General features: G+C 34.9%; 3 protein-coding genes and 3 non-coding genes across 6 annotated transcripts; 3 read left to right on the top strand and 3 right to left on the bottom strand.

The window, feature by feature from the left end:
• The first annotated feature begins 1823 nt into the window (after positions 1-1823).
• On the top strand, positions 1824-1910 carry TRNAS-GGA (transfer RNA serine (anticodon GGA)). Its single transcript has one exon. It is a non-coding gene; the product is annotated as a tRNA-Ser (tRNA).
• Positions 1911-3235: 1325 nt separating this feature from the next.
• Positions 3236-3308, bottom strand: TRNAT-UGU (transfer RNA threonine (anticodon UGU)). The gene has a single exon. It is a non-coding gene; the product is annotated as a tRNA-Thr (tRNA).
• A 1751-nt stretch (positions 3309-5059) lies between these two features.
• TRNAF-GAA (transfer RNA phenylalanine (anticodon GAA)) lies at positions 5060-5132 on the top strand. The gene has a single exon. It is a non-coding gene; the product is annotated as a tRNA-Phe (tRNA).
• An 872-nt stretch (positions 5133-6004) lies between these two features.
• On the bottom strand, positions 6005-6884 carry LOC125493979 (NAD(P)H-quinone oxidoreductase subunit K, chloroplastic). Its single transcript, XM_048637468.2, has one exon. It carries the CDS (start codon positions 6733-6735, stop codon positions 6061-6063), a length of 675 nt encoding a protein of 224 aa, XP_048493425.2. The 5' UTR covers positions 6736-6884; the 3' UTR covers positions 6005-6060.
• Positions 6885-8984: 2100 nt separating this feature from the next.
• LOC125493981 (ATP synthase subunit beta, chloroplastic) lies at positions 8985-10949 on the bottom strand. Its single transcript, XM_048637470.2, is given in 4 exon segments — positions 8985-9405; positions 9471-10071; positions 10074-10496; positions 10499-10949. Coding segments are annotated over 4 exon segments (1830 nt in total). The 3' UTR covers positions 8985-9050.
• A 785-nt stretch (positions 10950-11734) lies between these two features.
• Positions 11735-13350, top strand: LOC125493978 (ribulose bisphosphate carboxylase large chain). The gene has a single exon (XM_048637467.2). It carries the CDS (start codon positions 11735-11737, stop codon positions 13160-13162), a length of 1428 nt encoding a protein of 475 aa, XP_048493424.1. The 3' UTR covers positions 13163-13350.
• The last annotated feature ends 2659 nt before the right edge of the window (positions 13351-16009 follow it).

Here is a 16009-nt window from a genome sequence, read left to right as displayed (position 1 = left end):
AAAATGTAAAAGAAGAAAAATGTAAAATAAACATTAAAAAGTTCAATGAGAAAAAAAAAAGTAAAATGAGCAAAACGTAAAATGAGCAAAAACATTGATAAATGACCACAAAATTGTTAAATGAGCAAAACCATAAAATAAGTGAAACATAAAATGAGCAAAAATGTTATGAAATGATCAAAATCTTCATAAAATGAGGAAAAATGAGCGGTTCTCACGGTCTCACCATAAGGTGGTTCTCATATGACTTAAATATATATATATATATATATATATATATATATATATATACATCCGTTACTGTCGTTATTCGATTAAAAGAATCTCCGTTCCAGAACCGTACATGAAATTTTCACCTCATACGGCTCCTCCCTTAAATATACATAATGAGAATTAAAAATACATGGAATAATCAAAAAGGATTAAAACATTCTCATTATGAACTGAGCGGGGCTAGTGTTTTTAAAAAAATTTCTAGCCAACCTTCTTGCGCAAGATATTTTACTAGAATCAAGTGTCTTGATACTAAATAAAAAGGATAACTCCAACAATTCCTTTGTCCTCAACGCCTCCTAATTTCCAGGAAATAGTCACTTCAACAGTCTTCGATGGTTATACGGGTATCCAAAGTACGAACGAGATGGATGTTTGTTGTCCCAACCATTCTTGTTAGTCCCAATCCAGGTAAGAAAAGAAAGGGAATAGGTAAGTAATTTTTAACAAAGTTTTCGTGTTGTCGATTGCTAGGTGTAGTGCTTCTTCCCCTATGCCGCCTATTGGTACTATATTACTAGGAAGTAGGATTGACCTGTAATACAAAACACAAAGGTGTAACCTTTCGCTCAATACTAAAATCGATAACTGAAGCATAGTATCCGAGGTTGCATCAATCGGGGATACACGACAGAAGGAATTGTTCTATTTCTAAACTTCACCTTCAACAAGCGTAGGTTTATTTATATAATATGTAATATGGAAATGGAATAAGAATATTTTTTCTTTCTATCCCGAATCGTGTGCCTTTCTCATAAAACTAGGAGCAGTAAAAGGAAACTAAATAATAAAAAAATCAAATCACACCATCTCTGTAATAAGTAAATGCCTCTTTTTCTCCTGAAGTTGTCGGAATTATTCGTAATAAGATATTGGCCACAATTGAAAAGGTCTTATCAATAAAATTTCCATTTATCCGCGATCTAGGCATAGGTATCAATCCATTCTAAAATTCTTCTCATTACCCCTTGTGGGAAAACGATTACACAAACAAAGGATTTGTACAGTACGAAATAACATAAAAACAGATTCATTTACAAACCAAAAAATTACAATAAAGAGCCAAATTTTCTACTACTACTTATACTGCTATTTATCCCAATTATTGCAAATACCCAAACAAATTGCTCCTTTTTAAGAATCAATAAGAAATAGTGGAATCCCATTCGAATTCATACAAATGAAATGTAGTAGTATAGGAGCTATTCCGATTTCATCGAAGCGTAAGAATCAAGGAATTTTTGATCTAAAAAGAAAAGGGAAAAAGAATCGAATAATCATTTATCGAAATATCAAATTAATGGATAGGAACATTATCTTTCCAAATATGAATCAATATATATTTTATCCTTTCACAAGGAAAAACTTTGTTTTTAATTAAATCCTACGAGTAAATCTTTAAAAAAAAAAAGATTCTATTACTATTAGTTATAGTATTGGTGGGTTGGTCCTAGTCGTACCTATCCAAACAAAAATGGAATAGTAATAGAAATATGAACTAGAGTAATGGCTCGCTATTTCTTCGGTTTCTGAGTCATAATCGTTGTGTAGGAGAGATGGCCGAGTGGTTCAAGGCGTAGCATTGGAACTGCTATGTAGGCTTTTGTTTACCGAGGGTTCGAATCCCTCTCTTTCCGTACTTTCACCTAATTTAATTCGCCAACATTCCTAACTGTAACAAATCAAACAACATAAAATCCTATTATTAGAACATAAGAGTTGGATCCTTCTTTTATTTTGATATATATTTATTCTATTTCGAATTGCCGCGGTACATAAAATACTGGAACGAATGGACAAGGAGTGAAAATCTTTCTGCCAATCTAGGATACATGATATAGGATAAAATCTGGATCAAACCTCTGACTTTAAACCTTAAGTCATTTGACTTTGGCGAAAGAAAGGGACCCAATTGTCCGAACTCTTTGCTTTGTATTTTATTTAGGGCTAAGTCTGACGAGAATAATATTCTACCACTAGCAATTCATTTATTTTCAAACCGACCCACTTACTATCTATTATTTGATTGACTAACCCTTTATATGGGAATGGGTTAAGAGTCAAATGTTTGGGCAATTCCTCACGGGTGGATGAATCAAGAGAATTTTGAATTAGAGATCGGGATTTTTGTTCATCCTTCGCCATAATAGTATCTTGGGATTTGCAACGATAACTTGGTATATCTACTATACGGCCGTTAACTAAAATATGTCTATGGTTAACTAATTGGCGGGCTCCAGGAATAGTCGGAGCCATACCCAATCGAAAAAGGATGTTATCCAAACGCATTTCAAGTAATTGTAGTAAAACCTGACCGGTTGACCCTTTGGCTTTTCTGGCGATACGAACGTATTTAAGTAATTGGCGTTCTGTAATACCATAATGAAAACGCAATTTTTGTTTTTCTTCTAGACGAATACGATATTGAGATCTTTTCCCGGAACGCGATTGGTTTCTAAGATCACTTCCCGCTCTAGGCCTTTTATTGGTTAGTCCAGGTAAAGCCCCTAAACGGCGTATTTTTTTGAAACGAGGCCCTCGGTAACGCGACATAAAGACTCCTTTCTTTATTTATTTTATTTCTATTTATATATATATATATTCCATATTTACAAAAAAACCTAAATTAAAACTGAACTAAATGATAAATGAAACGAAATCCCCTAAAGTATTGTATTCCAATGAATAAGAAAATGAATTGTATATCCATCATATACGAACCTTTTTATATATTATATATTTGTATTAAAATATGCTAAGTAAAATAAAAGAAAGAGTTTTTTCCTGATTTGTTCTGCTGAGATTGAACCCTTTTCCTTTTATTCCTAGTTGTAAGTTTCTACGACATAATAGATCGTTTTCAAGAAGGGAAAGGCACCCTTGTTCTTTTCTTTGTTCTTCGATTGCAAAAAAAAATATATATAATAAATAAAAAAAGATTGAACAAAGAAAAATGGAGAAAAGCCGGCTATCGGAATCGAACCGATGACCATCGCATTACAAATGCGATGCTCTAACCTCTGAGCTAAGCGGGCTCCCAGAAATTGTACATGCACTGGAATTTAATGAACTATATTTTAGTTTAGGCTTATTCATTTTTATCCTTGTATGATATAAATTTCTAATAAATAGAAATATTGAATTTAGTTTATTTCTTTCTATGTATATTCTATTTTGCGCCTAGAACAATTAGATTCTATTTAAATTCGATTTATAAATTATAGCAAATTCTATTTCTCTTTTTAGTAGAGCTATGAATTTTCAAATTCATTTCAAATCGAAATTCAAAACAAATTTCATTATGACAATTTTTTTTAAGATATTTTTTAGAGTTAATAGTTATAAGGATCTGCTTTAAGAAAACCGAAAATAAAAGTAAAATTAAAGAAAAAATTTAGAATCGATGAACTCCGGATCATAATAACATAATAAGATATTCTTGGGCTTTCATTCATAGACTATGATGAAAAACAAAGAATCGATCCTTTGAGTATTCAAAATTGCATGGGAAAAAAATGGGGAGGAGGATATATATGGTATATATCCATCTATATTGAATTGGAGCTACGAAATATGATAGAATCATTTCTGATTAGACCAAAGCAAATGAAGATATAGACTTCCGATAGAGATGAAAGAAGATATACAAAAAATGAAATAGGAGGAAACATTTGATAGTAATCCATATCAAATCTAATGAATTCGATGGTTCCGGCAGAAATGAAAGAATAACGGGGAAGGACATCACACTAAGATCCTAATCTTAAAACAAAACACAAAAGGGGATATGGCGAAATCGGTAGACGCTACGGACTTAATTGGCTTGAGCCTTAGTATGGAGACCTACTAAGTGAAAACTTTCAAATTCAGAGAAACCCTGGAATTAATAAAAATGGGCAATCCTGAGCCAACTCCTTTTTTCAAAAGAAAAAAAATAAGGATTCCGAAAACAAGAATAAAAAAAAAGGATAGGTGCAGAGACTCAAAGGAAGCTGTTCTAACAAATGGGGTTGACTGTACTGTGTTGTTCTAAGAATTCTTCCGTCGAACCTCCAATCCAAAATGGGTGAAGAATATACTATATCAAATGATTAATGACACTTCGAATCTATTCTGTATTTTTTTTTCTAAATTTTTAGATATTTCTATATTATAGAATATGAAATTCTCTCTAAATTCAAATTTAGAATATGAAATGACAAATATATATTATATGAATAGGAAAAAATGGAAGAATTCTTGTGAATCGATTTCAAGTTGAAAAAAGAATCAAATATTCACTCCATAGTCTGATAGATCGTTGGAAGAACTGATTAATCGGACGAGAATAAAGATAGAGTCCCATTTTACATGTCAATACTGACAACAATGAAATTTATAGTAAGAGGAAAATCCGTCGACTTTAAAAATCGTGAGGGTTCAAGTCCCTCTATCCCCAAAAGCTTTTTACTCTCTAACTAGTTATCTTTTTTTTCATTAACGGTTTGAACGCGGTTATACCCCTCATTTTTTTCTTTTCAAAATGGATCTGAACGAAAATGTTTTTCTCTTATCTCAAGTAAACGTACAAATGAATATCTTTGAGCAAGGAGTCCTCAATTGAGTGATTCACAATTCATATCATATTATTACTCGTACTAAAATTATAGAAAAATTTGGAAAACCCAAGGGATTCCGGTACCTCGATAAGACTTTAGTAGTACTTTTCATCCTTTTCTTTTAATTGACATAGACCAGAGTTATCAACTAAAATGAGAAGATGATGCACCAGAAAGATGAATGGATGGTCGGGATAGCTCAGCTGGTAGAGCAGAGGACTGAAAATCCTCGTGTCACCAGTTCAAATCTGGTTCCTGGCACATGCTTTTTTTAATGGATTGATATACATATTCATTAATAGCCGAGATCATGCCCCATACATAAAGTATTTAGCTAGTTATCACGCGATATACCCCATCTATTTTATAGATAGATGGGTAGAAAGTTTATAAAATCAAAATAACGAAAAAGAATTTGATTCTATTTTCTATTTTTTTGATTTGTTCATATTGTGTCTACTCTCAGGCAAAATGCATATTAATACTTTATACATACTCCAAATATTCCAAAAGTTTAAACTATCTAGAAAAGAACATATAAATAGTCTATAGTCTTTAGATATCTGATGTCGTAGAAGTGAAAATAAGTTTCTTATCATTCAATAAGCATCTTGTATTTCATAAAAATTGGGGACAATATAATCCTTACGTAAGGGCCAGCCTATCCAACTTTCGGGCATTAAAATACGTTTCAGGCGTGGATGATTATCATACGAGATTCCCAACATATCGTAAGATTCCCGTTCTTGAAAATCGGCGCTTTTCCAAACCCAGAAAACGGACGGAATTCTAGGATTCCCCCTTGGAACAAATACTTTTATGCATACCTCTTCCGGTTGATCCACACCGCACTCTATTCTCGTAAGATGATACACACTAGCTAAGAGCCCGCCTGGTGCTACATCATAAGCACATTGAGAACGTAAATAATTGTAACCATATACATATAAAATAACAGCAATGGAATGCCAATCTTCAGGCTTTATTTGTAAAGTCTCTATTCCTTGGTAATCAAAGCCCAACGATCTATGAACTAGCCCGTGTTTGACTAGCCAAGCAGACAAACGACCCTGCATCTTGTTTATATCTCCCTCATTTTTTTTTTATATTTACTTTCCAATACGATGAAATTTCGGAAAATTGACCTGCTGCTTTCAATTCAAAAAAAAAAAGAATCCTGTTTAATTCACTAATTCTGGGAAGATACTGAGCTTTTGTATTTGAAAAATGTTTCAGGAGGAATCTCTGAAGTCGATGACAATTTATATTTATATAGTAATCCTTGATCATAATTTCCGGTATGAATACTACGCCCAACACGAAACTTGTGATTGATAGTAAAACATCGATTCTTCGGTTGAGACTTAATTCTATCTTCATAGATTTCCCGAGATATTTTCTTACGAAGCTTTGTTATAGCATCTATAACTGCTTCCGGTTTAGGTGGACAGCCCGGCAAATAGACATCCACGGGAATTAGTTTATCGACCCCTCGAACAGTACTATAAGAATCGGTACTGAACATCCCCCCTGTAATTGTACATGCTCCCATAGCAATAACATATTTTGGTTCAGGCATTTGCTCATATAATCGCACTAAAGAAGGGGCCATTTTCATTGTTACAGTACCGGCTGTTAAAATTAGGTCCGCTTGTCTAGGGCTCGATCTTGGTACCAGTCCATAACGATCAAAGTCGAATCGCGAACCTATTAATGAAGCAAATTCGATGAAGCAACAACTGGTACCGTAGAGAAGCGGCCATAAACTGGAGAGTCTTGACCAATTTGAAAGATCATTTGATGTAGTTGAAATAACTGAATTTTGGGCTATTCGATCAAGTACTGGAAACTCAATGGAATTCATAACTGTTTCAATCGTTTTTTTTTTCCTTTTTTCTTTTTATTGTCGGAATATTCGGGGATTAAGACCATTCCAATGCTCCTTTTCGCCAGGCATAAACTAAACCAACAATTAGGATAAGCACGAAAATTAAAGCTTCTATAAATACGGATACACCCAATATATCAAAACTCATTGCCCATGGATAAAAAAACCGTTTCAACATCAAAAACAACAAAAACTAGAGCAAACATATAATAACGGATTCGAAATTGTAACCAAGCATCCCCCATAGGTTCTATACCCGATTCGTAACTAGAAAGTTTCTCGGGTCCTTTGCTAATCGGAGCTAAAATTCCGGAAAATAGAAATGCTAAAATAGGAATAACACTTGATATTATAAAAATGCCCAGAAAATATCATATTCATAAAGTATAAACATAGACGGACTCCTTATGAATGTGGAAAATATGTCGAATTAGTTGATTATTGAATAAGTTATCCATACCTCTTTAGTCAAAACAACAATTCATTTTAAGTGAACCACCTCGTTTGTTTACTGCGGGATATGTCTCGTTTCAAGAGTAATTGCCTGGAATCTTATTTCCATTTTTTTTCCATTCCACCTGTAATTATATACAAATATATATTTATATTGTTCTTATCTTATACATATACAAAGAAAACTTTCTCACTTTCACCTCGATTTTTCGAACTAAAAAAAAAAAAAATTCCAAATTGAATTCTCGTTTTTTTTTTTATTTCTTAGAATAGAGAATTCACACGCAAGAGAATGTTTAAGAATTTTGATTTCCGAATTGGAATCGGGTTGGTTTGGTATATTTAATTCGAATTCGGACAGAGTAGTTTCTATTGATTGTATAAGGACAGAAAAGACTACTTGTTTACGCTTTGATAGGTAAGGTATATCAAGACAAAAAGTTTCTTTGACAATGAAATTTACCAAAGATCTTTTTCAAACCCGGGCTTGTCTACAAATCAAATTTTAGTAAACAAAGTAAGTAGGGTGTTTCTAGATCCACTTATTCCATTCAATTGTAGTTGGTTGGTTAGGTTGGAATTTAATTATTAATCTTTTTTTTTTTTTGATAAGAGTCAACTGATCGGTTCTAAACAACAAACAAATCAAATATTAATAATTTATTAAACTATATAGTTTAATAAATTATTAATATTCATTCGATAGTATATAAATTTAGTAGGGCTATACGGACTCGAACCGTAGACCTTCTCGGTAAAACAGATCAAACTTATTATTCTCAAAATGATTTGAACTGTTTCAAAGACCCAACATGCTTTTTTTTGCATTGGGCTCTTTCATTAACTGATATAAATATCAGCTAGTCCACCATATTTTTTCTTGATAGAAAGAAAAGGGTTCCATGTGCTCCGATTCATTATTTATTGGAATTTTGATTCAAAAGCACTACCAAAGTGTTTCAAAGAAGAGTTATCTTGACGTAGGTCTGCCTTTGGCCTAGATCAATTTTAAAATTAAATGGAGTCTCTATCGTTCTGCTTAAAGAATCCAATATGAAACTTCATACACCTTAAAGTTCATAGGACGAAAAGAGATTTTTTGAGGCCCTTATACTCATTATGCCTAGCATTGAATAGGCTGGGTATTCACCCTATCAATATCTCAAATCAATAATGGGTTCTATTTGGTAACTAAATGGACATTAAGTAGGACCGAACTAGAACTAATTGTCAGGCTATTGTTCTCTTGTTTCCTCAAAGTCATAGAGTAAGACATAGATTTATCAAAAAGATGAATTCTTTTGATTGCATTATGGACTCCCCTGAAAACCATTGGGCGCGCGTGTAAACGAGGTGCTCTACCTAACTGAGCTATAGCCCTTGTGTTTATGCTCCATATTTTAGCATGTAGATAATTTCTTGTCAAGATAAATATTCCACGATCCAACATCATAGCTCTTTGATCTGTTTGATTGATATTGCTTCTAAACAATATTGGATTTATAATCAATCTATGTGATGGTTATATTTAGTCCTCTTTGGAATGATATAAAGGCCTACTTAACTCAGCGGTTAGAGTATTGCTTTCATACGGCGGGAGTCATTGGTTCAAATCCAATAGTAGGTAAAACTTATTAGATACCCTCGACTTTGGTATCTAATAAGTTTTTCTACTCACCCTCGGATTATTAAGACTATTAAATTGATTATCTTATTTGAATTTGATTGAATCAATAAAATCAAAATAAGATATATGATATCTTCTATATATATATAGAAGATATAGATAAAGGGTGTATAAACAGAACTTCTTTTGATTATTCGAACGCACCGATTAGTTACGACGAAATCGTATTGCTAGCCTCTACCCGTGTCCTAGCTCGTCTAAGAGCTAGATTTGCTTCAATTACTTGTCTCTTTCCTTCCGCTTTCTTCAAGTTAGCTTCTGCTATTTCAAGAGTTTGCTGAGCTTCTTGTGGATCAATGTCACTACCCTTCTCAGCCTCATTTACTAAAATAGTGATCTCATTATTGCCTATTCTAGCAAAACCGCCCATCAGAGCCATTGTTAACCATTGGTCGTTAAGGCGTATTCTTAAAATCCCTATATCTACCGCTGTGGCAATCGGGGCATGATTTGGTAATACGCCAATTTGGCCACTATTAGTAGATAAAATGATTTCTTTTACTTTTGAATTCCAAACACTTCGATTAGGAGTCAGTACACAAAGATTTAAGGTCATTTCTTTAATTTGCTCTCCATTTCTAAGTTCATAGCTTTCGCGGTAACTTCATCGATGTTACCTACCAAATAAAAGGCCTGTTCAGGAAGACCATCTAATTCTCCGGAAAAGATCAATTGAAACCCTCTAATTGTTTCTGCTAGACCAACATATTTTCCTGGAGAGCCTGTAAATACTTCTGCTACGAAAAAAGGTTGTGATAAGAAACGCTCAATTTTTCGTGCTCTTGCTACAGTTAAACGATCTTCTTCGGATAATTCGTCCAACCCAAGGATAGCTATAATGTCCTGAAGTTCTTTGTAACGTTGTAAGGTTTGCTTAACTCTTTGCGCAATTTCATAATGTTCCTCACCAACGATCCTAGGTTGAAGCATAGTTGACGTTGAGTCTAACGGATCCACCGCTGGATAGATCCCTTTGGCGGCCAATCCTCTTGATAGTACGGTAGTCGCATCTAAATGTGCAAATGTCGTGGCAGGAGCGGGATCGGTCAAATCGTCTGCAGGTACATAGACGGCTTGAATCGAAGTTATGGATCCTTCTTTTGTAGAAGTAATTCTTTCCTGTAACGAGCCCATTTCGGTACTAAGGAGTAGTTGATAACCTACAGCGGAAGCATTCGACCCAATAAGGCAGATACTTCAGATCCGGCTTGGACGAAACGGAAGATATTGTCGATAAATAGAAGTACGTCTTGTTCATTAACATCTCGGAAATATTCCGCCATAGTTAGGGCAGTCAACCCAACTCTCATACGCGCCCCTGGCGGTTCATTCATTTGACCGTAGATAAAGCTAACTTAATATATTAAAAAAAAATTTTGTTCATTGATAACTCCGGATTCTTTCATTTCCATGTAAAGATCATTTCCTTCACGAGTACGTTCACCTACTCCGCCAAATACGGATACGCCCCCATGAGCTTTTGCAATATTGTTGATCAATTCCATAATGAGCACTGTTTTACCCACTCCCGCGCCCCCAAATAGTCCGATTTTTCCTCCACGGCGATAAGGGGCTAAAAGATCTACCACTTTAATTCTGTTTCAAAAATAGATAATTTTGTATCTAACTGTGTAAAGGCAGGCGCAGATCTATGAATAGGAGATGTTGTGCGAGTATCTACGGGACCTAAATTATCAACAGGCTCCCCAAGCACGTTAAAAATTCGTCCGAGAGTCGCGCCGCCGACTGGAACACTTAAAGGAGCTCCTGTATCAATAACTTCCATTCCTCGCATTAGACCATCTGTAGCACTCATAGCTACAGCCCTAACTCGATTATTTCCTAATAATTGTTGTACCTCACAAGTCACATTAATTGGTTGACCAGTAGTATCTTGACCCGTAACTATTAGAGCGTTGTAAATATTTGGCATCTTGCCTGGAGGAAAAGCTACGTCCAGTACCGGACCAATAATTTGAGCGATACGCCCCAGGTTTTTTTTTTCAAGTGTGGGAACCCCAGGACCAGAAGTAGTAGAATTGGTTCTCATAATATATAGTAAAGTATGTCGAAATTTTTTGCGAAAATGAAAATTATCGAATCCAAAAAAAAAAAAAAAAAAAAATGTCCGATAGCAAGTTGATCGATTAATTAAATAAGAAATAGGAGTTAGCAATCCATTTTGTTGGTACCATCCAAAGGAATCCAATTCAATTGTTTACTTTTTTGAATTATTCTATTTCTATTCAATTTGAAATTTCAATCCACCTATTTTCAAAATATCAAACGGATGACCAAAAATCCCGAGAAAGTCTTTTATTTGCCTATCATTATAGACAATCCTTTCTATATTATCTACGGAAATCGAACCCGAACTCTAACCTATATTTTTTTTTATGATTCGTAATTTCTATCGAATTGGGACTTAGTTTGTATTTAGTATATAGATTTGTGTCTAGCCTTTTTTTTTACCTTTTCATGATGGAATTCCGCATATTTTCACATCTAGGATATACATATACAACATATGCCGCTGTCAAGAGTAAATTTCTAATTAGTTAGTTCTTTTGATTCAAATGGGGGTAAGAAATTAGAAACTTGAAAAACAACGGTTACGCTTGGGTTGCGCCATATATATGAAAGAGTATACAATAATGATGTATTTGGCGAATCAAATACATGGTCTATTAACGAACCATTTTGATTAGTTGATAATATTAATTGAGAATTTTATGAAAGATTCCTGTAAAAGGTTTCATTAAGGCCTAATTTATGTCGAGTAGACCTTGTTGCTTTGTTGTAAAAATTTAAAATTGAAGTTGTAGGGAGGGACTTATGTCACCACAAACAGAGACTAAAGCAAGTGTTGGATTTAAAGCTGGTGTTAAAGATTACAAATTGACTTATTATACTCCTGAGTATGAAACCTTAGATACTGATATCTTGGCAGCATTCCGAGTATCTCCTCAACCTGGAGTTCCACCCGAAGAAGCAGGGGCTGCAGTAGCTGCCGAATCTTCTACTGGTACATGGACAACTGTATGGACCGACGGACTTACCAGTCTTGATCGTTACAAAGGACGATGCTACCACATCGAGCCCGTTGCTGGAGAAGAAAATCAATATATTTGTTATGTAGCGTATCCTTTAGACCTTTTTGAAGAAGGTTCTGTTACTAACATGTTTACTTCCATTGTGGGTAACGTATTTGGGTTCAAAGCCCTGCGTGCTCTACGTTTGGAGGATTTGCGAATCCCTGTTGCTTATGTAAAAACTTTCCAAGGCCCGCCTCACGGTATCCAAGTTGAGAGAGATAAATTGAACAAGTATGGTCGTCCCCTATTAGGATGCACTATTAAACCTAAATTGGGGTTATCCGCTAAAAACTATGGTCGAGCAGTTTATGAATGTCTTCGCGGTGGACTTGATTTTACCAAAGATGATGAAAACGTGAACTCCCAACCGTTTATGCGTTGGAGAGACCGTTTCCTATTTTGTGCCGAAGCTCTTTATAAAGCACAAGCCGAAACAGGTGAAATCAAGGGGCATTACTTGAATGCTACCGCGGGTACATGCGAAGAAATGATAAAAAGGGCTGTATTTGCCAGAGAGTTGGGAGTTCCTATCGTAATGCATGACTACTTAACAGGGGGATTCACTGCAAATACTACCTTGGCTCATTATTGCCGAGATAATGGTCTACTTCTTCACATCCACCGTGCAATGCACGCAGTTATTGATAGACAGAAGAATCATGGTATGCACTTCCGTGTACTAGCTAAAGCGTTACGTCTGTCTGGTGGAGATCATATTCATTCTGGTACCGTAGTAGGTAAGCTTGAAGGGGAAAGAGATATTACTTTAGGCTTTGTTGATTTACTACGTGATGATTATACTGAAAAAGACCGAAGTCGCGGTATTTATTTCACTCAATCTTGGGTTTCCACACCAGGTGTTCTACCCGTTGCTTCAGGAGGTATTCATGTTTGGCATATGCCTGCGCTAACCGAGATCTTTGGGGATGATTCTGTACTACAGTTTGGTGGAGGAACTTTAGGACACCCTTGGGGAAATGCACCAGGTGCTGTAGCGAATCGAGTAGCTCTAGAAGCATGTGTACAAGCTCGTAATGAGGGACGTAATCTTGCTACCGAGGGTAATGCAATTATTCGCGAAGCTAGCAAATGGAGTCCTGAACTAGCTGCTGCTTGTGAGGTATGGAAGGAAATCAAATTTGAATTCCCAGCAATGGATACAGTCTAGGCTAAGTAATTAATGTTCGGTTGAATTGTAATTAAACTCGGCCCAATCTTTTCCTAAAAGGATTGAGCCGAATCCAATTATTCTATATATACATTGTATCTCTCTATTTATAGAGACTTATTTAAATATACCGGCAAGATCTTAAATACAAAATGGAATACTAAACAACTCAAACTTTCTATTATTGTCTTGGATCCACCATTAATCCTGGATCTCTAGGATTGGTAGAATTGGTAGATTCTTATACATATTCCGTGGGTTCGGACTATGACTGTGGATATCAAGTCAAGTATACGAACTCCTTCTACCCATCTTGTATATTGTCCGTTTCATTCCGTATTAGAATAGAAACTTATTCATTCTTATATTCGACGAGATTCTACGAAAAAAAAAGTTCTATCATATTCATATACAACCAAGTTATACGATGGATTTTTACAAAAAAAAGTATTTCTTTCACCTATACTTACTCATTTTAAATTTTGAGTTAATAATCTGAGTGATTGGATCTAGATGCTTATTCTGACAGGAAATGTTCAAATCAATTTTCATCGAATGACTATTCATCTCATCTATTTTATTTTCATGCGACTAGGGGGCAAGAAAGCTCTATGAAAAAATGGTGGTTCAATTCGATGTTGTCTAAGAAAGGGTTAGAACACAGGTGTGGATGTGGATTAAGTAAATCAATGGACAGTCTTGGTCCTATTGAAAATACCAGTAGAAAGGAAGATCCGAATTTAAATGATACAGAAAAAAACATTCATAGCTGGAGAAAGAATGACAGTTCTAGTAATGTTGATCATTTATTTCGTGTCATGGACATTGGGAATTTCATCTCGGATGATACTTTTTTACTTATAGATAGTAAGGGAGACAGTTATTCCATATATTTTGATATTACTATTTTGATAATGACATATAATTAATGTTTACATTTTATTAGTTTAATTCGGTTTTTAGGTTCCTTCTTAGAAGTAACTTGTTTATGTCTTAGTTCTAGTTCTCTAGTTTGTTTTTGTTTTATTTATTTTATTTGTCTAGTTTTTAATACGAATAAATGTTCTTAAGGTACACAAATAAAATGGTAAATATTTTATGAAGGTTTGATTAAGTATTTAAAGTTTAAAATTATTTATTATTTACTTGTGTTATCCGATTTATATTATGGTGATAACTAATGTAATATATGAAGATTCCATAATATCTTGTTTAGTGAAATGTATGCGCAGCTTTGATATTTTCCTAGAAGTATGAAGCCGCAAATCATTAACCTAAGCAGCAGCGCCAACAAAGTGAACGTTGAGGTAGTTCCTAGAATTTAGGAACCAAAACAACCTAACTATATGTAAGGCGTGTGATAATGGAGAAGTGGCTGAGATCATGGAGAAGATCGTGGAAGCCCAACAAACTAAACTACCAACGGATAGATTACAACGGACAAAATGGAGAAGTGGCTAAGAGAACGTGTGTTCATGGAGAAGAACATGGAGAAGTTCGTGGAGAAGAAATCAAGTAAATAGGTCTCTACAAATAGATGTTTGTAATGATCTTTTTAGAATAACTTTCAGAATTTTTATGTAATATTCTTAGTGAAAGTTTGCTCGGTTTTTCTTCTTCTTAGACATTGATGTATTATAGATTGGGTTGAGAGAATCAAAATCTGTAATCATTCTTGAGAGAAGAGAGAAAGAGAAAGAGAAGAGAGAAAGAGAACAGATTTCGAGTGAAGTCAAGGGAGAAGTCAACTGTTCAGGGGGAACAGGCTGACTGGGAACAAGTTCCTAGAGGAACAGAGTTGGTCCAAGTTTCAGTTGTACAAAAAAGAGTTTTTTTGTAACAACCCATATTTTTAAGGGTGTTTTAATTATCATTGTTATCCAAAATTATATATATTAGATCTTCTTATCATATTAAGTTGGAATATGAAGTTTATATTTTTAATTAACGATTTTCTAGTAGGTTATTATTGTTAATATTATATGTTAATTCAACGATACTTTAGAAGTGTTTAAACTACAAGTATATTTCGAGAAATGATTTTGAATAACTTGGAGTTCAAATCGTTATATGTTAGTTTATCGTAGTTACAAACATTTACAGTATTATGTTAGTAAGTTGTGTTGTAGACATTTTAGATGTGACTAGAAAAGAAAGAAAACCCGAAAATCATATACACCACCCCTTGTTTTAGTCGGTCAATAAACCAAAGCCCCCCCCCCTCCCATGTCGTTCAATTGAAAAACCCCAAAACTAACAAGTCTTCATCTTTCTCTCGTGTGTTTCATTTTTCCCAAACCCCAAGCCCTCATCTCTCTATATCCTTTGCATCTCTCTCTCGCACTTCGTGTCTCTCCCTTCTGGCTGGTTCTTCGCTGGCGTATTTTTGCAGCTTGCCGGAGCTTCGTCGTCTGCCACCGCAAGACTCCCTGTTTTGTCTCGCTCCTCTGTTCTTGTGGTCGCAGTTAGTCTCGCGAATTGGAGGTGCTGCTATGAGCGCTGCCACCGCGAGCTGTTGTGGTGTTGTTATTGTTGCGTCGATGTCGCTGCCGACACGATCGAGCGGTGCTGCCTTTCGTGCGATGTTGCCGCTGCTGCGTTGTTGTCCCGCGATGCTCTGCCGCCATTGTCGCAGTGTTGCAGCTCAATTCTGGCCCGCCAGTGAGGTGCCACACTCACCCTTTTGCTTCTCTATTGTTTTCTCCTTTGAACTTTGATGGAATTATGAGGTTGATTTCAATTATATATTCTTTGATTTGTGATTTAGTTTGCTAGTTATTGATGAGTAGTTTTCATGTTTTTGATTCTAGTAAAATCAAATCTGAGTATGTGAGTTATGTTTCGAAA

This window comes from Beta vulgaris, chromosome 5 (genome assembly GCF_026745355.1).
Source record: "Beta vulgaris subsp. vulgaris cultivar EL10 chromosome 5, EL10.2, whole genome shotgun sequence".
In the NCBI taxonomy this organism is placed as follows: Eukaryota; Viridiplantae; Streptophyta; class Magnoliopsida; order Caryophyllales; family Amaranthaceae; genus Beta; species Beta vulgaris.
Note: the sequence above shows the minus strand (reverse complement) of the source record. Positions and strands in the feature narration are given on the sequence as shown.